Here is a 23,258-nt window from a genome sequence, read left to right as displayed (position 1 = left end):
ATGACCCGCAGCAAGTCTCGTCTCTTCCAGGCTTACACAGGATTGTAATACCTGCTGTATTCATGGCTGGAGGCACGATTTTCCCAGACCATAGGGCGTTAAACACCCTGGTCATTAATCCCGCCACCTGCTCCCCAAATGCCTTATAAAATCCATTGATAAAACCATCTAAGCCGTGGGCTTTCACCAATGGCAGAATCTTAATAACAGAAAATATTTCAGTCATAGAGATTGGGGAATTTAGTTGGTCTCTAATCTCCTAGAGAGTTGGGGAAGCTGTACCTCCTCTAGATATATAGAAATCCTCTCCAGATGGATTGTAGAGTCCTTGGAATATAGATGTATATAAAACTCCAAGAATCTCTTATGAATCCTCTCCTCTGTAAACAGGAGCTGTCCTGTATTACTATCTTTAGTGATAGTCGTGTCATCTTGCTTCTTTTTAAGTTTTTGGGCTAGCATTCTCCCCAGTGTATTGCTATGTTCAGGGTATTGTTTAAGTTTCCTAAGCTGAAATTAAACAGGTTCCTTTTGTAAGTGTTGCAGCTCACCCCTGACCTTATCTAAGTCCCACTTAACAGCCTTTATCTGGTACTCCTTTCCAGCAAGGCTAGATGCTGATGCTTGTTCTTCGGCCAGTTTTTTCCTCTACCTCCTTGCTCTGTAGTGAAAGACACAGCTGAGCTAGTAACTTAGGACAGAGCTATGCCCTATGCATAGATCCAGAGCAGAATACTATATCTAAATGTGGGCCATAATCTGAAGTCAAATGTAGCTGACAAAGGCAGAGCAATGCTCTTCTGACTGAAATGGAGCTGCACCCCACAGACTGAAATGGAAACAATCTACAATCAGAAAAGGAAATGGGGAGCAGAAGCCAAAATGAAGGTGTGCTCCAGAGATGCCCTCTACTCCCATTCATTCTACTTTCCAAGATGATGTCAAGCTCTATATTCAGAGATGGGGCAAGCTCTCCCTAGAGATGGACCTTTGAACTACAGCTGATATGCAGCCACAGTGTTTATGCCGAGAAGAACTTGAGATCTACCCCCAGAGTTAAAGATGGAGCTGAACACTACTTGAAGGACAGAACTGAGATGGGCAGCTCAAGGTGGAGAAGTGCTGAGCAGATATAGGTGGGACTACACTGTGTGGCCAGAGGGACATGCAACATAGCCAGAAATGCAGATGAGACACTCAGAGCAACACAGTGATTTTGTAAGCAAATACAGCTTAGCTATGCCAAAATGGAAGAGCAAACATAAAATCACATCCAATCAGAATGGCGTATGTAAGTGCTTAAGTAATTATAACTCTGGAAAACAAAACACAAGACACTGCCAGCAGGAAGTGTGGCCCGAGAACCAACAGGTTGTTGTGGAATCACCGCTATGAAAGTTGAAATTAAAATGCAAACAAAGTAACCAGATCAAACGGAACTCACAAGTGATGCCCATAAGGTTGTTCCCACCATAGAGGAGCTGCATGGTCCATCAACCAACTGCTTGGAGACAGAGAAAAATACTGAACATTCCAGGCTGCAAGATACCCTTAAGGAGCGAATCACGAGAACAACAGTTGAACCCTGTTATAACGTGATGTTTGGAATCCACAAAATATCATTGCATTAAATGTGGGGTCATGTCATATCAGGGTCAATGGAACATGAACATAAATGAAGCAAAAATTGATCTGTTGCAAAAAGATGTATTTGCTACAAACCGAGGCATTCACACAGCATTGAGCATTATGGCTGAACTACTGTATACACAACATTATTGAAACATACAATACTGTACAGGAACTTATCTAGTGTGGTCTGTATTCTTAATGCAAAATGTTAGCTTCTTGCAAAATCAAGAATGTTTTGTAGCTGAAACATTTTGATGCTGTCCACATCCTGAATTTCTAGCCATCTCAAACTTGCCTCAAGTTGCTCTAAAGCCTCTGACACTTTTGGTGCAGGAGCAGGAGAAACATTATCATCATCATTCAGTTGATTAAGTTCAGATAACTTTTCTTGAGTAGTAAAAGACTTCTGCTTATGAGATGATTTCTCCATGGATAGAGCTCACCACAAGTTGTAGACAGCATCCATCCGAGATTGTTTTCACACCAGCGCTGGGTGCAGCCAAAGCTGCGGATACAGAGTCCACATGAGATTGTTTTCACACCGGCAGTGGAAGCAGCAAAAGCCACATTGAAAGAATCCACCCAAGGTTGTTTTCACACTGGCACTGGGTGTGGCCTAAGCCGTGTATACAGAGTCCAGCCGAGGTTGTTTTCACACCGGCATCGTGTGCAGCCAAAGCCTCATATATAAAGTCCACACAAGGTTGTTTTCACACTGGCATAAACAGCAGCAAAAGCACATTGAAAGAGTCCAACCTGAGGTTGTTTTCACACTGGCACCGGGTGCAGCCTAAGCCGCAAATAAGAGTCCACCCGAGGTGGTTTTGACACCAGCACCGGGAGGAACTTAAGCCATGTATACAGAGTCCACCTGAACCTGTTTTCATACTGGCACAGACAGAGCTCATCCCAGGGATGGGCCTAGGCCCACCTCGGTGTAGCTAGACATTGGCTGGAATGGATTTCATGCAAGGAAGGTGGTTGGCTCTACCTCGGCACAGCTAAACATTGGCTGGAATGGTTTTCATGCAGGGAAAGGGGTAGACTCTACCCCGGAGTAGCTAGACATTGGCTGGAATGGTTTTCATGCAGGATAGGAGGTGGGCTCCACCCCAGCATAGCTAGATATGGGTTGGAGTAGTTTTCAAGCAGGCGTGGAGAAAGGGCATTGCTGACAGAGGAAATGTAAGTTTTAAACAAAAGGGAGCCAAGACACGATCGCTTAATAAATGGATTTGTGTTATTGCGGGGTGTGTTATAACAGGGTTCTACTGTATTTTATTTGTCTCCATCTACTGGTAGATGGACATAACCCATTAGTCTAGACTGGTCTGATATGACGACAAGGAAAAGCCTAATGAAAAGGTATTTCATAGAACATTTTGGTTGACCTTAATTTAAGTATCCAAGTGAACCAACAGAGCAAGCAGCCATACTACATTATTCAGCTGACAAACTCCATTTTGAGCCAAAAGTAGGTAAAAGCTTGGCTCTTCAACCAGGCCTTTAATAGAAGAAGTAACTAACTTGGCTTGTCACACACACAAGGAGTGACACCAGCTAAGATAATATTCAAACGCTATTCTCACCTCATGTCCCACTTTCTTTCACTGTTCCCATATTTTCTTACTCCTGTTACTCTTATTTAACTATACGTTCTATCTTTGCTTACACTCCATGCTGTCTATTAAAATGTTTGATTGCATATTATATTGACATTGTAATGCAGCATACTATGCCATACTTTATACTGTTATTTGAATATTTTTACTGCTGTAATTGTTTACTGCTTATGTTTGACTTATTCTTGCTGTACACCACCTTGAGTAAATTCCTTCAAAAAGGCGGTAAAAGCCTAATAAATAAATTTTAAAAAGGCAATCCCTTGAGCCAGCCCAGGCACTACTAAGTTTTACTTATAACCTGCTTTATAAATAGCAATGAGGTTCACTGTAGTAAAGCAGTGAACACAAACAGGATCATATAATGCCACTGGTTACTTGTGCAATCTTTTTGCATGAGAATATTTTGTAACGAAGTCTGGCAGAACTTCCTCTCAACCAACATATGAAGCAATTATATAGTCATGCATAAAAACGATCAACATCACAGGCACCAATATTCCAAAATGATGGGAAGTGCTCAACACAATATAAATTACCCCTCCCTGGACACAATGAAGGAGCCTGTTCAATATTGGGGGTGCTCTGCATTCACTGGTACTCATAGAGCAGAGGCTCTTATGATTGACATGTTTATTCACACATACTCTGATATTCAAAACTATTTAACCAGCTAGGAACGGCTCCTGGACGGTTAAATGGTGTTTGAGTGCCTAACCGCGGATATTCAGTGGGAGATAGTTGGTTCTCGCCTGTTGAATAACCTGGTTAGTGGCTAGGTAACCAGCTATATTGCACAACAAATCCAGTTAGGCACGGATATTCAGCACCAAATCAGCTAGGTTGAGCAGTCAAAACAGGCCACTTAAATAGCAGGCCTATTTTTGACCGCTAACAAGTTAGCCGGTTAATGCTGAAAATTGGCATAGCCGGTTAATTTTTTAGCGGCCAAAATAAAACCTGGATATTCACTGCCAATCTCCAGAAATGGCCAGTCATTGAATATCCGGATTTAATCCCGGCGGTAGACAGCACACACGCTGCCTGCCGAATATCAGGCACACAGTATATACACTGTTAAAGAATTAGCAGCATGGACATAGAAGATGTAATGCCAGAAGGTTAAAAGATGATTCAGTATGGTACAAAAACATTATCAGGTGTTTAAAGAGCAAAACTTACTTGATTGTTATCCAAAGTTTCAAACAATTGTTCATCAGAGTTTAGCAAAGGTGTGCCTGTCCTATGGTGCAGTTCATAAGAAAATTCCATGGTAAGCCATATCTGACTGATCTCTGCAAGAATCTAATTAAAATCAGCAGAAAAAAAAATTGAACAATTCACATCTATTTGTTGGGAAACAGATAATGTTTAAATAATATATATTTATCCGGGTAGAAATGCACACCCACAATGAAATGTATGAGTAGAACATGCTTCAGTTAATGAAACTAATGAATACTAATTAGAACTATTTTTATTTGCAAGTACTTGAACTCTAGGATTACAGATATATGACCCTAAGTAATAGTAATAGCATTACATAGATTTTATACACAGGCAATGGCTCCAGATGGTTTGCAACATAGAAATGCTTACATCACTCTAACAAATATAGCCCAACTGACACCAAGGGGTCCTTTTACTAAGGTGCACTAACGCATTTAGCTTGTGCAAAGTGCTAAGATGCCCATTATATTCTTAAAGACGTATCATCATTTAGCGTACGTTAATTATTAGTGCGTGCTAAATCTGTTAGTGTGCCTTATTAAAAGGACCCCTAAGTTACACATTTATGAAATAACCAGGTTTTTAACAACTTATGGAACCTAAAATAATCCTGTTCAAGTATCAATTCTAAAGAAAGATACAAGTCAGCAATGGACTGCAGTGAGAAAGATTCACCCACCTTTTCTGTACCCATCTCCTTTACTGCTTTGTCTACAATATTTCGAACTTCATCTTCCACTTTATGTAGCTGTAAACCCAGTAGGTCAGCCAAAGTTGTCTCTTCACTCACTGAAAACCTGACCTGTTGAACAAAAATAAAATATTGCTGCATAAGAAAGAAAGAAACCCTAAGACCAGCATGATCCATCCAGTCTGCCCATCAAGGTGGCTAGTAATGCCTGCTGCTCTCTGCATACATGCAGGCTACCTCCTCTTTGCCTTTATTTATAATCATACCTGCCAGTCCATGTAGGTTACACCCCTCTATATTTTTTTGAAGTATAAAAGTCATTTGTTATGATTTGATCCTATCCTCCTGCTATACAGATATACTCTGTGTTTACTGCATGCCTTTTTGAATTCTGTCACTGTTTTTTTTTTTTGCCACAATTTCCATTAGGGTGGCATTCCAGGCATCCACCACCCTTTCTGTGAATAAGTATTTCCTGATGTTGCTTTTAAATCTGTAGGGGCACAGCAAGCACTACTGAAGCACTAGGCACAGTCCTGTGTGTACCTATATGGATTTATAAATAAATGGCACTATCCAGCATTGTTAACCTGATTAAGTCTGCAAACTCAGACATCTCATCTGAGTTAAAGCTTGTTGTTTCTTGAAGCTGGGACTCTGAGTATGAAGAGAAGCTGCTGATAAGGTTTCCAATGTTCCAAGACAACAAGGTTGTTATCAGAATTGATGTCATGGGTAGGACAGACATGGGCTCTTGGAGACACACTGTGGTTGGCAAAGCTGTACATTGTTTATGCAACCATGGCTCATAGTCAAGGTGCCCCTGAATGGGGTGACACAATCACGTGACCCTTAAGTCATAAGAATGGGGTATCACAATGCTCTGTTTATGTTACAACAAGAACAGAAAGTATGTCAGCAGTATAGCTACAGCTTGGAATTTCTCTATAAAAAGGGGCTCTTATCAGAGTTAGGGGCTGCTGTGTCAAACATCCCACCCTGAGGAGCAGATCTGCGTAGGATCAGCCTGACCATCTGAGGGACACGCTGACATCTGTAGGACTGCATCAGATTGTATAGCCATGTACCTTTGTATTAGTGCTCTGTCAGTTAGAGTGACTCTTTGTATGTCAGAGTCTAGTTAGGGATTTATGTGCGTTTACTCAATTATTTCTGTCTTAATTCCTGCCTTTCTTATATCATGTTTGCTGCTATTGTAAATAAAATAATTGCCTATTTTTATAATACATGGGTATGGAGTTAGTTCCTTCTATTATTTTGGCACAGTGGGCTTGGATCTAAGAATAAGGGGAATACATTTGCACCTGACACTTCATTCTCTAATATTAGTCTTGCCTGGGACCCATTTCTTTCAGAATTTATACTAAGTATCAGGTACCCCAATAACACCCCCAAAAAGAGTGCTGTCTGTATTGTGCCTACAAATCCATTTAAATTATTATTTAAATCACTATTCAGGAAAATTATATTTAACCATTATTTTGTAGTAGAAGTGCATTCTTGTTGCTTAATATATATTCATGTAGGTATCTTTTTGACAAAATAGGAAGAAGCCCTGTGTAAGTTCACCTATGCTTATTCTCTCACATCTCCTGCCCTTACTGTCAGCCACGGTGCCACAAACCCCTCTTCTCCTGGCCAACACTCATCGACACTGAAGTGATGCTTCTCTCTAAGCACTAATAAAAAAGTTCTTATTCTCCCCCTCCCAGCAAAGATGTTGATAATGTTTCCGCTTACCTAAGCACAGGCAAAGACTGCTGACCTGTCTTCTCCTGCTAGCAAATACTCACCTGAGCTGCTAATTTCATATCACTACCACTTCCTCTCTTTTACTCTAAATTGACAGCCAACTGAAGCTGATTTCATCCTCCTATCCCTTCATTCATACAACATGGAACCCATTAAATGGCGTGTACTTTTATAAAGGCACTTTCACGCATATATGACAGTATACATAAAGGGGATAATTGAAAGGTGCCAACAACAGGCAAAAGTGACCAGAATGCCAGGCACAAACATGTGTAAATGCTGATATTCTGGCTATGTGTTGTTCTATAAAATGGTGACTAAATGCACTGGTGCATAGTTTGAAGGTGGGCATGCACATGGGCAGAGTCCAGTTGGGGGTGCACAATTATACACGTAAGTTACAGAATGCCACAATTTGCACGTGCTTTTTTAGCAATCTAGATATAAGCATTTACACCAGCTCTATTAATGTTGTAAGTGTCACATCTAAAATATAATGTTCTATTATGTATTGTGTTGACATTGTAAATAGTATATCATGCCATACTTTGTATTGTTTTTGAATATTTTTACTGCTGTAATTGTCTATTGCTCATGTTTGATCTATTCTTACTGTACACCGCCTTGAATGAATTCCTTCAAAAAGGCAGTAAATAAATCCTAATAAATAAGCATTTATTTACCCTGCTACTTTAGTACTCTGTAAGGGAAAGTAGGAACCCACTATTATTTTTACATTAGGCTCCATAAAGGTGCCAGCTTGGTGCCTAAAAATTGGCACCCTTTATAGAATTACCTTCAGAATGGCTCTTATAAAATTGCATACAATGACCAGAATGTGTTTGCTTGTATGTGGCCCACGTATGGGTATTTTGGGCAATGTCACAAAGTGGACTCAAATTTATAAATGGCACCCATAATTTGGAGCCAAAATAATGTGTGCTGCTATTCTATAAACAGTACTCCAAGTTGGGCGCCATTTATGGACTAGCGCTTAGCATAGGAATCTATGCCCGATTTTGGGTGTGCGGATTTATACCAACTGTATCCTGGTATAAATCTCCATGCTAAATTAGGCATAGATCCCCCCCAATTCTATAACACTGCACGCAATAGTGGGTGTCTAATTATCGGCGCTAATTGGCTCATCAAGCAATTTACTTGCATGCACAATTTAGATGTGCACCTAAATTTGTGTATGCAATTTTGAGTGCTATATACAGAATTAAGGTGTTTACATGTGTACTTCATGTATATTTATACCTGTTCCTGAGCAGGTGTAAATATCCATGACTTTATTTTAGGTGAGCTTTCTGCAGGACTTCTGCTCACATTTTACAAAGATGCAGCCCGGAAAATTATTATAATTGACTTTATAGAAGAATGGCCATGTCATGGTCAACACCTCTTCTTCAGCATGGATTTATATGGATCCCACCAAGAAGTATCTAGGAAATGAATCACTCCGTGCAAAACATTCCAATTTAGGGGAAGAAATGATCATCTTTTCAAAACCTTCTGATGCATTTTGTGTTAAGGCATTATCCTCCACCCAGGAAGCACACAGTGCTAGAAAATCATACACTTCACTTTTCAAAGGGATTGCCTAGTAGGCCAGCTTCCAGCCCCTGGTCAACAGCATCCCATGAGTGGGTTGCATGCTAGCCATCCATAACAGAGATAAGCAAAAGGAAGCTGTTCACAATTCCCTGTAGAAACACATCACTGGAGGGAAGGGCAGCTTCATGTTGTGCCCTTCTCTGGCCTTGTAAAACAGCTGGCAACTCCAAAGCAAATGGGCCAGTGGCGCAATGGATAACGCATCTGACTACGGATCAGAAGATTCTAGGTTCAACTCCTGGCTGGCTCGCAAGGCTACTTTTTGTTCCATTGGTGAAAAAAAAACCAAAAGCATGGAGGTTATATAATTCACCAGCCCAGATGAAAAAAAAACCACAAGCGTTCCCTCACCTTTCTGCAATGGCCAAAAGGCCTTCAAGGGGAAGTAGAAGATCCAAGAATCACTCAAGAGCCCAGCAGTATACATCCCACTTACGAGCACTAGGCTCTTTATAGAAAATATGTTAGCTTTGCCCAGAATCCTCTTTCAGGCTTCCTCAGCTCCACCAAGTATCACAATAACTCTAACAGGGAAACCACAGAGAACTCCTCTAGTGCTGTTCTCATATACAGCAAGCCTCAGATAACCAAGCATGGATCCTACCTGCTTCTAGCCTGTTCCCATAGAGTTTTCCTGGCAAAAACTCAGTCACCAATTGTTGACACACAGCCAGAAATTACAGCCAAACCTTTTCCTCTCATACCAAACATCTTTCGAGGCGTAGCTACAAAGGACATCCTGGCACCTGGCTGGCTCCAGAAAAATCGGGAAATATTTACATCTTAGCACGCCAGAGATGTTTATCTTGTGCCGAAAAGAAGGGCTGCTTTAACAACAATGTAGTGCAGGTGAATAACCATCAGAATCCTGTAATTATTTTTATTTCAAACAATTTTTATTAGCCGTTTCTACAGTTTAACTAGGTGCTATTTACATCAGCAAGCAAAAAACAAAACCCCCAAAATAATATCAACATCAACCTATATGTTGCTACCCTACAAGTCCATAAGATTAATATCAAGCAATGAAAGAAAGAGGTAGCATTAGAGAAAGAGAAAAACAGATATGACAGTTTCCCTTGTGTGCCGAATTACTGCAGCACATACTACTATCAAAAAGAAAACTACTACTCAGGAAACGGGAATCCCTGGTCCCTGATGGCTTGCCCCATGTGAAAGGCACGTTAGGAAATAATAATGTATTTTTAAAACAGCTCACAAATTGGGTGTGGAAACAATTAATTTCTTACAATATATGCAACCAGTTTTCCACAGACAAAAAATATATACCATGTATGCTTAACATAAGGTAGCAGTTATGGCATCATGTCATTACTGTAGACTAGGAAGTAAAAAGGTCTCAAAGAGCTCCAGGACATTATATAAGTACATAAGTAATGCCACACTTGGAAAAGACCAAAGGTCCATCGAGCCCAGCATCCTGTCCATGACAGCGGCCAATCCAGGCCAAGGTCCAATCCTCTAGAGCTAAACAGATCAATACGATCAACTCTTCATCATTGGCCACCAAAAAACCTTCCAGGATTGCACCAAATTGTGTGTTCATAAGTAATCTCTCTTAATAATTGCTCCAAAAAAATATATGATTGCACCAAAGAATATTACTATTAAAAAAACATGCAATCAATCCGACTGCTACGATATGCTATCTACAATATGCTATAATATGCTGTAAAGCTGAGAAATACCATCACTTATCTTTTCCGTGGTATTCGCTAGTGGCGATGGGATCTCATCGTGCACAATTATTTTCCCAGTGATATCTGCTAACAGCGATGAAATCTCATCGTGCTGCATCGAATGGTCTGCACCCTATTAAGCGTCCCCAAGCCAACAATGGCCAGCGTTTCGCGCTGTGGCTGCTTCAGGGTCTTGGCGACAGGGTAACATTTATCACTGTAATTCTGAAATGGCCAAGTGTTTTCCTTACACTGTCTCACTCAACATCGATGTCGAGCAAGGGGAACAAGACAAAAACAAACAGGAAGAATCACCCACCAACTCAGTTGCAAACAAGTAGTGAAGAAATGGGAAGAATGGATATAATACCCACACACTCCATAACTACCCTCTAAATTACATCTAGTAATATAGACCCCTTCCTATAACCAGTTGAGATTTTTTAAAAATATATATAATGGTTTCCTGGCTTTATTGAATTGTGGGACCTTATCCTTAATTTCTGCAGTACATTTTTCCAGTGAAGCTATGTCCACAATTTAGAGTAAACCATTCTGGTTTAGTAGGTATATGCAAACTTTTCCAAATCTAGCCACCACACATTGAGTGCCAACAGATTCTTTGCTACCATTTTAGCACATTACAAGACAACATCAGGTAGTTAGTGAAATTTTTCTCTATATACTTTCCTGCCAAAGTCTCACAATATATAATCTCATTATACACATCTACTAAAATCAGGGCTGCCACCTCTGCAGGGAAGCCACCTGGCCCAATGGCCTTATTCTTCAAACTTAATATAGCCTCTTCTTCTTCATTCAGATTAAAAGGATGACCAAGGAAGGATGCTACCTCAGGTTCTATTTAACCAATTTGAAATGTGTTCTTGTGAAGCAGATATCTGTGAAGTAAAGTTGAGAATAAAACTGGACAATTTTATATGCTATCAGTTTGAGAGAGCTGAAAGAATCTCCTTTCACATCTACAATTTTAATGACTTTACCATTGGTGTAAGTGACATACCTAGTGTGGTATTGTTTGTCTGAGAGTCCTAGTCTAGTATTCTGCCTAGCCTCCCTTGTATATTCTAGACCCTGTGTGTATCCTGTTGGTATCCAGTCCCTGCCCTGTCCTGTAAGTCCTGCCGGCTGCCTGCACCCAGGGGCTCAACTCCTGGGGAAGAGCGGTCAAGCGCAGGTGAAGTCTAGTTGTTCCTGCTCTGCCTGTTTCAGCTTGTTTGCCTCAGCTGCAACTCCAGTCCAGGGTTCCAGTCCTGTTCTACCTTGTCTCTGGTTTGGGGGTGGTTTTGCCTGCCACTGCCGCTCCTCGGCAGTGGTCCAAGGGCTCACGAATCTAGTTTCTGCCTTGTGAACCTAACAATTATTTCCCTCTCTCTGCCTGAAGCACTTGCTGTGGGTCTCCAGCAGTACATACTCGAAATCAGTTGGGCGGGTCTCTACATTGGCTTCTATATAGTTCATAGTGTGTATGGGGGGGGTTAGAGATAGACAAATAGACAAGCCTTTCTTAGTTTGGAATAGTGAGGGCTGATTAGATTTAGGCAGTTGGCTAATGGGGAGGTAATTGATTTTCCGAGTTTGCCTGAACAGTACCAGTTACCAGCTAGAGATTTCTTCCCAAGTATGCAAATGAGACATTTTATATCCAAACAAGGGTGGACGAGGAAGAACCCAGAAGACCGGAAACACCTTGAGAACCTGTAGTTAATGTTGGGAAGGGTGCCAAGACCCCTCTCAGTTATGTATAAATATTTCAGGGGTTCAAATTTTTTAAGCATGCCTTCATGTTGACATGGAGAATGGGACTTAGGCATTCTTTTCACTGCGAGACAATGGCAGGATATTTTCCTGGAGGTAAAAAAAAGCCTCTTCTTGAGTATTGGTCTAGGAAAATGTGTACAAGGTTTTCATTCAATGGTATTATACCCCTGTCAAACTGAAGGCTATGTTTCCTGGGGCATCAGACCATTGTTGGAGAAGTGGGGGTAGTAAAATGAACATTTTTATATTTTTGGTGGTCTTGTACCTCTCTACAACCTTTTTGGAAGGGGGTGGTTCTGATATTAAGGAAGGGTCTGGGGGAAGCCTTCCCTGCCTCTCCTCAAGCTTGTTTGTTGGGACTTAACAATCAAACAGGGTACAGCTGGCAACGGCGTATCATGTGTCTAGGCTTAGCTGCAGTGAAGTGTGTTATTGCAGCTAAATGGAAGCAGTCAAAGACACCAGCCCTACAGGATTGGCAACTCTGAATGGAACTTTTACTTGAGATGGAGCATCTTACTGAACCAATGTAAAGGATGTTATACAAAGCATTGGATGGATTGGGAGAAACTAATGCAATGGACAGTTTGAGGGATAGGGGGGGAAGAGGCGGGAAGATGGAGTGCACTAAAGAAACCAAGGTGCATCTTATAGGTTTTCATCATTGGTTCATTGAGGGGGGGGGGGGGGGGGGAAGAGCTTTGTAGAAGGGGGAGGGGAGGTTGGGTTAAGAAGAGTGCTTCTGGGGGATTATTTGTTATGTTGCGTTGGAGGGGGGATATACTCTGTTTCAGAGTGAATTTCTACTTGTTTATGTGTTCTGAATGTTGAAATACATAATTATTAATAAAACATTTTTACTGACTTTCCCCTCACGGTGCCTCCTCTGCAGTTGCCAAAGTAATAATTTGTTTGTTTTATTGGCTTGCTCATAAAAGTATTTTCTAGTAGCCTTGAGGGGAAAAGCCACTTTCCCTATTTATATTTCACTCAATTTCTGAGTTTTATTAATTCTGTGATGCTTTTATTATCGTGAGATTTTTTTTTAAATGGTGGATCAGCAGACTAGCAATCTTTCACTTCTGCTCTTCTTTATCTAGTTATGGTCACAGAAAGAGAAGTAATATGTCCCCTAAGGGATGTTTTAGCAGCATCTCAGACTCTAAAAATATGCTTGTCATTAGTTTTAAACCTAAGATACTCTTCTCATCCCTTACTAGAAGTCTCCACAAATTTTGGATTACTTAATAGTTGCCTGTTCATAGACCACCTATATGACCCTGGTTTCACTCCAGTCCCTGGTATTGTTAAAACTATCAGAGGATGATCTGAAATTATGTTTTTAATTTTAGTATCACATACCATGTAGGATATTTCCTCTGGGATAAACAAATCATCACTTCTGGAAGAGGACCCATGAGATAGTCAACTAATGATTCTCTCATCAGATATCCATCAAGTGCACCTCTTATAGAGACAATTTTAACAGCTTAATTACAGAGTGGCTAGGGACTCTCTCCTTAGATCTATGCATAGCTGTTAAACTACAATTCATGTCTCCTTTTAAATAGAGTGCACCTTGTGCCTTTACTTTCAGAGTCATAAAAAATTATTTAGCATGTGAGGTCCTCTGGGGGCCTATGCACATTAAATAAAGTGATTTTAATGTCATTAAGATAGCCAACTAAGATAATATAACATCTCTCCTTATCTTTTGAGGAAAAATAAAATGTATGCTTAGCTATCAGAACTGCAACTCTTTTCTATTTGTGGTGAAAAAAGGTAAAATATTGTGAAATGCAACCTTTCTGAAACTTGTTGTGTTCAGTAACAGGTGAGTCTCTAATTAAAAAAAATAAAAATACAACAGAGGCTTTCATACTCTTCAAGTGTTCCATAACCAGTTTCCTTTTAATGGAACTATTAAGCTCATGGACATTCCAAGATATTTATTACCCATCAACCTTCCATAAAATGCTCAACATACTCCTTACCCATCCCAACCACTCATCCTCACATATAAAACTCACTATGGGCCAGACTCAGTAAATGGCAGGACGAGTGCCCTTTACAGAATAGTACCTAGCAGGGATTCCCATATCCAGTTTTGTGCACCAGGATTTACAATAGTTTAAATCTGGCGTAAATCCTGGTACACAAGTTGGGCACGGTTCCCTTAGAATTCTCACACATTGCGCACATCTTTGGAGACTGTCCCTGAGATGCCCATGCCCCTCCCATGGCCACGCCTCCTTTTGCTGTGCGCAATATGGCATTTGAGTGCCCAGGCTTATAGAATAGCATGTATCCAGATGCACAAGCAACCCTTAATTTGTGCCAATTAACATCAATAACTGATGTCTAGCATCCAATTATTAATGTTAACTGGCTCATCAATCAATTACGTTGTGTGCACTTCTCTGGACTGCTGTCAAATTTGGGCACCCTTTATAGAATCCAGGGGTATATCTTCCCTATCTTCCCTCCCCATTCAGAAAACCCTGCACTCTCCTACAACCAAAAGAAAAACAAGATAGTTAAAAAAGGTTGACCAACAGGTGTGTCTCTGAAGACACAAGGGGATAGTGCAAAGAGAAAGTGTAACCCCCTACCCCTATTTTGTCCCTACACTTTTCTATTAATCAATGCGCCACAATAAATTATCCATAGCTTGGCCCAACCAATGCAAGAGGAAAATGAATCTTCAAGTTGGCTCTGTTACATCAGGATCAAAGTCCAGCCTGGCTGTGTCCCAGGAACCTCTATGTCTCTTAGAAACCTTCCGTTGTTTGGGGGTGTTCAGAAACCAATCCAATTCTCTCACTTTGATGTTTAGTGGGAATGGAAACCTTTTATTCCCTAGGGCTTCAACCCGTTGGTGAATTCTTACAGATTTGGCAGATGCACTTGCTTAACCTAATAAAAAGGCATAGCAAAAGGGAATGTCTATTCATATTTGATGTCTTTAGATCTCAAAATTTATATCGGGGATCTGAAACTTTTCCTTAATTGTAATATTCAATAGGACAAGTTTCTATACATTTTTACAGACTCTCCCTTATATTTCACTATATCCTTGTCTCCGATAGCAGACACGAGCCATTGCTTGTCCTCAAAAAAAATGAAAGCAAGCTATGATTAGGCAACTAATCCCTGGCCCAGGAGCTGCATGTTTGTAGTTGTATTCTGTCTGCTCTCTGTATATAAATCTTCATATCTTTCTCCTCTGGAATGCACGGATGACATAGTCCTTCTACATTTTTTAATACATCCTCCTCTTTTTCCTCCATATCATCAAAAATTCTGACATAGTTGGGTCGATATTTAAAGTGATTTAACTGGCCAGAAATTGCCTGTTAAATTACTTGCTCAAGGCTAACAGACATTTTCAGTGGCACTTAAATGGATAGTGCCGCTGAAAATGTCCAGTTAGCACCTATTTAAAAACTGGCTATTTTGAGGGTGTTCTGGGAGTGGAGTCAGCACTTAACTGGCTAAGGTAACCGCATAAAAGTCAGTCCTATCTTTATGTGGTACCCTATAGCCGGTTAAATACTGAATATTGCACTTAACCAGCTATGCTTTAGCTGGCTCCACAAACCCAGAAATTCAATGTCAAAGCCCGGACATAGCTTAATATGGAATATCTGGGCATAATGCCAGCAGTAGTCAGCAAAACGCTGACCACCGCCAGCTGAATATTGGACCCTACATCTGCTCTTATAGTTTTCCATATCATCCTGTTTCACTCATTAACTCCAGCTGATGCATCTTTGACTGCAGCAAAGTAGTGGCGTCAATTTGTTTCCCACAGTTTCATCTCAGATTTAAGTTGTTATGAACTCAAGGAATGTGATCCCTTGGGCTGCTCCCAAAGACTGGATAGCAGCAGGTGAATCACCTAGGTTAGAACTGGAGCTTGGAAGCTGGACTGGAGCGGAACCCAGGAACAGGACTAAACAGTATGAATCAGAAGCAAAGATAGGCAGGAACAGGGTGAAGGAACAAGGTACAAACTTGGCAAGGCAGAGCACAAGGCAAGGTAAACAAGGCAAGACTCAAGGCAAGGCAAAAAAAAAACAGGGCACAAAGCAAGGCAGAAAATCAGAAGTGCAACATACACACACAAATACTAGAACACTCTAGAAGACCTCTGTTGCAAAGGCAAAGTTTGAATGTCCCATTGTTCCTTAAGAGCCCTCACTGATGATGTCATGCCCTCAAGAATGAGGCTTGAAGCACACAAATACCAGACTGAGGCTCGGCTACTGGGGCGTTAAGAGTGAGGCTTGGATCAAAGTTGCCAATCACCGCAACCCACCATGGATTTTTTTTTTTTGAAAGTCATGGGTCATGGTTAATTGGGCGGTTTTTACCGCCGCGGTCACAGGTTGGGCAGTATTCCCGCAGTCACTCTGCTCACCCTTCTATTGGTCCAATAGAACCAATAGAAGGCCATGGGAGGCAGGATCCAGCAATACTTAAATGCCTGCGGCACGCACCAAAGTTGCTAATTCTGCAGTAAAACTGTGGAATTGGGAGGTTTCCCGCGACCCACCACGTTTTTTTAAAAGTTGCGGTTAATTGGGTGGTTTTTACCATCACAGTTGTGGGTTGGGCGGTTTTCCTGCGGTCAGTCTGGCTTGGATGACTCGGAAGTGAGGCTTGGAAGCTGGATCATCAAAGCAGGGCTAGAATAATCTCTGGAATATGGCATGAGAAACAGGGAAAAGTCTGAAGAAGCCGCAGAAACTGACCACCAAAGGAAGAAGACAGTCTGGAAACATGGGCATGGCCACAGTTGTGACATAAGTTCAGACACAGCATTGTTTTCTTTCTGCACCATCTCCTTGTTTACATCAGCAGCTTCATCTGTTTCAGTAACTCCATTATGTCCACTTTAGTTATGAGAACCTCCAGAGCCAGAACACTGGGAGAGGCCTCCTTCAGACCAGAGAATCTGACATGGTGGCTACAATAATCCCTGAAGTTGAGGGAGGAATGCAAAACTTTGTTAAGGTTTCTGAGTATTTTATTTTAGCCTCTATAGAGATCATAAAAAAGTTCAATGTTATTGTATGAGGGCAAGAGAGACAGCGTCCACAAAGACAGCCAGCCAAAGGATTAGTGATCTTTAAAATCCTTTTGTTCTTATATCGGGGTCAAGTCTACTGTGGTTCAAAGGCTGTGCAAGCCCACTTGAACATACTTTCTGCATTAAAACAGTAACAGCTGTGTGCTCTTCCAAGAGTTCCAAATATTAATCAGCACTATGATAAAAATTATTACATCTTCTGGTGTCTAGCTTTTCCCTATAGTCAGAGGGTCCCAAATCCAGTTTTTCTGTAAGGCAGGCCGGTACTCTTTTTTCCCTTTTTTCTCCAATAGTAAGTGTGCCTCTAAGTCCGCAAACAATGTATTTCCAATAGTGAAAGAATATCTCTTTGTTGCTTGATTTCTAATAGTAATCTGGAAACAGCTGCATCTGGGCTCCAGCCATAGTTATTTGGTATTACTACAAGCCCTGCTGGCCACCCTCTGTGCGCCAGTTAATCACCCACACAGCCTTCACTTTCATCCTACACACCAGACAGGACCTGCGTATACTCCCAAGTTGCTTTTATGATATCTGCAGGTAATGCCCCGTTTAAACATACTGCTTGTGTAGTATTACTCAATCCAAGTGCTAATAAAAGGGAAATTCTAGAAAGAATATCTACCTGGACTATTTAACTTATTTCATAACTGACTGTACTAGAAAGTAAAAATTACATTTTTATTCAAATTCAAGTTACCCAAAATCTATGGCCAGGGAAGTCCTTAAGATAAAATAGTATCAGACATAATCTCTTTAGTATTTCCAAAGCAGGTGAACAAAAAAGTCTTGAATGTCTTTGATACACTGTTTGCATTTTGAACACATGTCTGTGTGTGGCCATTGTGACAAGGCAGTAGCAAAGGCTTGTCACAAGAGTGGGCAAAAGCCCTACTAAAGGTCCCAGAAGGCATTAGGAGCACCAGCTCAAAACCTGGAGTGGTGCTGCCTTAATGGAACAGGTGGTTTCCCTCAGAATCTGTAAGGGAAACCTTAGGACTAAGTAGGAGGTGAGCCATAAGAATACAAGCTCTTACCTGGAAAGAATGACCAAGAGTGGGAGGGTCTGGGGCTGTGTGTCTGTTGCCCAAAGCAGAGTGTAGGATTTTCGTGTTCTCCACAGGAAGGGAGAGAAGCTAATCTTCACGTCTATCAGGGAATCCTCAGAGAATGGTTTGTAAAGAATTCCTTCCTGAGAGAAGCAAGGGAATGCTCATGTAATAGGAGAAAGCTATATGTCTGTAATCAGTGGGAGAGGGGCAAATAGGCTTCCTGACTGCACAGTAGCTAGAGCCTAGGGAATGGTGCTAGGCCTTCTGGGAATTGTAGTCCAGCCCTATACCCCATAGAAATGAGGGCTGGTGATGTCATACCCTGGGGGGGGAGGAGAAGGGCAGAGTTCTAGAAGCACCTGACAGTCCTTTGCTCTAGAAAAAGGTTTTGCAGACAAACAGAGGAAGGAAGGAAGGAGAGGAAGGAAGAGGAGGTAAGATGAGAAGGAAGAGAGGAGGGAACTCCCCAAGACTTGACCAGCTGGGAGAGAGTAAATTGGCTACCTAACCAGGGGCAGTGAGGACCCTGAAGTATAAGCTGGACCAGAGTCAAGTATTCCCTAAAGGTAGGTTGGAAGTGAGGAATCTGTCTAAGTCCCGACTGATAGAAAATGTGGTGAAAGACCTGGGACCCCAAGAAGGTATTGCTGAAGGAGGTTTTCCTTGAAATGTTTTGGAACTATGGAAGCTGTTAACCTTTTGTTTATTGGATTATGCTTTTGGTTTTGACTTCTTGCATTGTTGCCTAAAAGCATGGAAATATTTTGGGTCAAATAAAAGAGAAAACCTGGACTGGATCTGTTGGGTGCCTTGACTTGGCGTTATAGAAATTGCTAAACTGGAAATACAGGCAGCTGCTCGGTTGCCTAAGGAGCACAGTGGTCTGAAGACTGAGGGGATCATCACACCATATGTAAAGGAATGTCTTTAAAAAATTCATAAATGCAGTCTCTTTAATTGTCTACTGTCATGACAGGTTTCCCCTCCTACAATTTCCTTAAAAAATCTAAGTAAAAGAAACTCAGAATCTATATTCCTCTGGATTACAGGAATATGTTCTACTGCTTATTTTTTGTTTCAATATCTATTTCTCCTCTCGTCTTCCCTTCTATTTATATCCAGACTCCTCCCCCTTTACCATATCTATTCCATCCTCCAAAATCCTCTAATGTTGACTTTTATCTTTGCACTTTTAAAGCATGTTAATGTCTTAACTGCATGTGCATATGTGCAACAGCTGATCAGGTCTATTATCTCTCATTTCAATACACGGCTGTTAATAAGCATGTTGAAAGAATATAATTAGAAGTTATGATTACTATTCATGCATAATGATTTACCTTCGAGCTAGCTTCTTTTTTTTTCAACAAACCATTGTAACAATTTTTAAACCAGATTACAGTTTTTTAAAGTTCAGTTTGGGGCTAATTTTATATCAGGATGCCAATGTTAAAGTCCAAAATGACACCTATTACAAGCCTACTTTATACAGGCAATTACCGCTGGGTTATCGCCATGCAAGCTATTTCCGCATTGGGCAGGCGATAGTCCCGAAAGTGCAAGCAGTAAGCCCACGTTGGGCTTACCGCTGCTCTGTAAAAGGGCCCGTAAATGTAGTGTGCACAACGGCAGAGTTAAAAGTGAACTAAAAGCACCTGTGGGTTTTTCAAGACTTTTATTATTGTGCCAGGGGCAACAATTCATAAAACCTCAGGGCATCTATAAACAACAAAGTATAATATTTGAAAAAAAAAAAAAGTGATTATAGATTTTATCTATACCTTAACAAGTCCCACCAGAAAATGTTCTACATTAAAGATTGTTAGCCATCAGTATTAAAGGACTTGAAAGACAAGGCTGATTTTTGTTCATCTTGACCTCTGCAGTTGGGTACACTTTTACCTGTGGTGGTTGCCTCTGCTGTTTGCCCCATTACTAAATGCAGTAGCAGCAGCAGTAGCAATTACTGGATCTCTGCAGTTCAATAAAGCTGGGGTAAAAATAAAGTCCCTGATTAGATCAAGGAATTTTTAATTTTCTACCCTAATTTTATCATATTGCTGCAATTCATTTGAAAAGGACTGTATATAAAGAGAGGCCATTGTATACTGACGCCTGTTGCCTTCATTAGTTGATGCCAGTGCCGATCTCTGATTGCAGGATTCTGTAATTCTGTTACTGCTCTCAATGATGTCATCAAATTCTTCACTGTCGAATCCAAACCTTTGTAGGCATCCCAAGGACGAACTTCCTTCTCCAATGACAACATTTCCTGCCAAAACATGAAAAAGATTATGCTTAGTATCACCAACACAACTTCAAATTATCACTAGTTATTCTTAGTCAAAAACTACCAACACCACCACAAGACTTCAACTGACATTTTACATGTTGCATTCCCTCCCCCCATTTGCGATTTTGCCTCAACTTCTAACTAATATCTATCCTATATGAACTTGGATATGATGCCCAGTGTGTACAGAAGGCTACCAGCAGAAAGCCTGTGTTCATTCTTCACAAAGTTCTCTTCTGATGCCCTAATTCTGACAGAGGCTGTTGTCTGAAAATAATAAATTACACTCGAACTAGAAACTATACAATGTCCACAGATAAGCACCATGTGGTTTATCTAGCATGCTCCTTGTGCCTGCTTAATGTGTTGCTGTAGATCATACTTTAATGCATGGCATACTCTCTCGCTTGCCCAGTCAGTGGTCTCTTTGTAACTATCCCAGCTCCTACAACCTCTAGTGAAAGTTCGTTCTAGGTATCCATCATCTCAATGAAGATGTGTTTTACCTACATTCTTTTTAAGCACGCTCTTCAACTTCATATGGAACTTAGTGCTTGACCTTCTCATTGTATGGAAAATGTGAGCTTCTGATACTATATTGATGCCTGCCAGATATGTATAGCTCCCCTTTCCTGTTATCTTCTAAACTTAGACTTACAAACTCCATAGTAACTTATGGAACTTTGTAAGTCTAAGTACTTTGAAAATGAGCCCCAAGGTCACACAAACATGCCTACACACTCTCCCTCTTCAGTCACTCACACATGCATGTACTCTTGCTCTTTAGACATATATACACATACACACTGCTGCTGTAATGGTGAGGGAGGAGTCATCTCTTCCGTGATTTACACTTCTGTATGGCATAAATCCTCCCATAAGATAAATGCTCTTCCTTTTGTTGTCTGTTTCTAGAGTTAAGAAAACACAAATATGCCCCTACTTTCAGCTTTACCATAAACTTTACAAGAGCTGTGCAGAAGATTACAGTTATTTGTGAATGAGAAAGGTAGTGTTTTTGAACTAGCCAGCTTCATTGTAAGCCTTATAAGAGTAATATATTAGAGGTGAAATCTTTGAAACCTTTATCCTACTCGAGATGTGATTTGTTGGGGTGTTTTTTTTTTTTAGTCTACATATACCTAATCAGTTCAGCGCAGATTACAGTAAAAAGAGACTGGACAAAGTCCAGGAATTACATATTTCAAAATAGCACGTATTAATTGGACCAAAAGTACTTTTCAAATAACCATGTTTTTAAAGTTTTTTGGAACATCAAATAACCTGGATTTGTTCGGATTCCCAATGGTAGAGAATTCCACAATACCACAGACTGATAATGAACAGAATTAAATATAGACCTAAATTTCAATTGTCTAACAGATGGAAAATATAAATGCATCAAATTGTGAGTGCTGTAAGGAGAATGAATACGAAGTACACTAGCCCAGTCACAAAGACAGAAAGGCGCTAGGACATTAAGAATCTTATACATAAGACAGCAAAGCTTGACTTGGGCTCTGGCCTCCACAGGAAGCCAATGCAGCTTCTTCAGAAGTGGAACAGCCGATTCATATCTAGAGACTGAAAATGTCAGTTGAACCGCTGTATTTTGCAACAATTGAATACTATTAATTAAAGTTCTTAAACAGAGCCTATGGGGGTTCACTTTCGAAAGAGAAAAAACATCTAAAAAAAAATGGCTCACAAAGTGGATGAATGTTTTTCTCACAGTAAAACGTCCAAAGTGTATAATCAAAGAAAAGAACAGTCTAAATCTCTAATACATTTATATCAGGACGTCTCCAGAGGGGGCGATTTGGAAGCATGACTTGGTCGGTCTTGCAGAACGAACATCTCCAGCACATAACAGATAGCAAACGCTTTCCCAATAGCAGGAAGAAAAACGTACTGAATTATACCTGAAAGTGTCTAGGTTAAGAGGAAAGCTGTCTTTAGACCCATTTTTGAATTTGTGGAGTTGGAGAGTGGAGAGAGTGCTAGTCTGAGAGAAAGTTGAGAGTTGTTGAGTGCTGTGTTACCATTTGTCTGTTTGCCCTAGTCTGAACCTTTTCACCCTTACATTCCCTGATGTGCCTCCTCTGTGTCTCACCTTCTCTCTAGCCACAACTACCTCTTCCCTCTGTATCTTGTCCCCCTCCCACCACTCACTGTCCCCAAGCCCACAAAACCCCCATTATACCCACCATCTCAAACTGCCTCACCTTAACGCCCTCCTTACCCACACCTCCGACTAGATCAGCTTCTCCATTACCCCCCAAGCCCCTCCAGAACAACATGGCAGAGTATTACGCCATAGACTGCTTCCCCTCAGTCACAAGCATCATCGACGGCACACACGTTGCATTCAGACCCCACCCCAGGCACACGAGGCAACCTAATGAAATTGCAAAGCCTTCCATTCCATGAATATGCAGGTTGTGTGTGACTCCCAGGAGATATTGTGGACGTTTGTGCATGGTACGCAGGCTCAACTCATGACTCCTACATCCGCCAGCATTCTGGGATCTAGTAGAGGTTTGACCGAGGGGAGATCACTAGCAGCTGGCTCCTAGGTAAGTGCTACAGGGTCCCCCTCCCCAACCCTCTATACACTCCCTCCCCCTCCAGGTGCCTGCACAATTCCACCTCCCCCCAAACAAAAGTCAGCAGACCAGCCTATAGACACCCTTTTTCCCCATTCTGCTTCCCCCTACAGGTGACAGTGGATATCCCCAATGAACCTGGCTCATGACCCCACCGTCTAA

The 23,258-nt window shown here is 41.1% G+C and overlaps 1 protein-coding gene and 1 non-coding gene across 2 annotated transcripts in view; one reads left to right on the top strand and one right to left on the bottom strand.

Annotated features, from left to right (window-relative positions):
* The window catches only part of DNAH11 (dynein axonemal heavy chain 11), a 708,797-nt gene that overhangs the window by 532,991 nt on the left and 152,548 nt on the right, over positions 1-23,258 (bottom strand). The window contains exons 21-23 of the mRNA XM_030201723.1: positions 20,311-20,469; positions 5,164-5,286; positions 4,437-4,559 (exon numbers count right to left, since the gene is read on the bottom strand). Of these exons, the coding sequence (XP_030057583.1) occupies positions 4,437-4,559; positions 5,164-5,286; positions 20,311-20,469 (405 nt within the window). The remainder of the gene's footprint in view (positions 1-4,436; positions 4,560-5,163; positions 5,287-20,310; positions 20,470-23,258) is intronic.
* TRNAR-ACG lies at positions 8,746-8,818 on the top strand. Its single transcript has one exon. It is a non-coding gene; the product is annotated as a tRNA-Arg (tRNA).

The sequence above is a fragment of the Microcaecilia unicolor genome, chromosome 1 (genome assembly GCF_901765095.1).
Source record: "Microcaecilia unicolor chromosome 1, aMicUni1.1, whole genome shotgun sequence".
Lineage (NCBI taxonomy): Eukaryota > Metazoa > Chordata > Amphibia > Gymnophiona > Siphonopidae > Microcaecilia > Microcaecilia unicolor.
The sequence above is the reverse complement of the archived record's forward strand: the minus strand, read 5'-3'. Positions and strand labels throughout refer to the sequence as shown.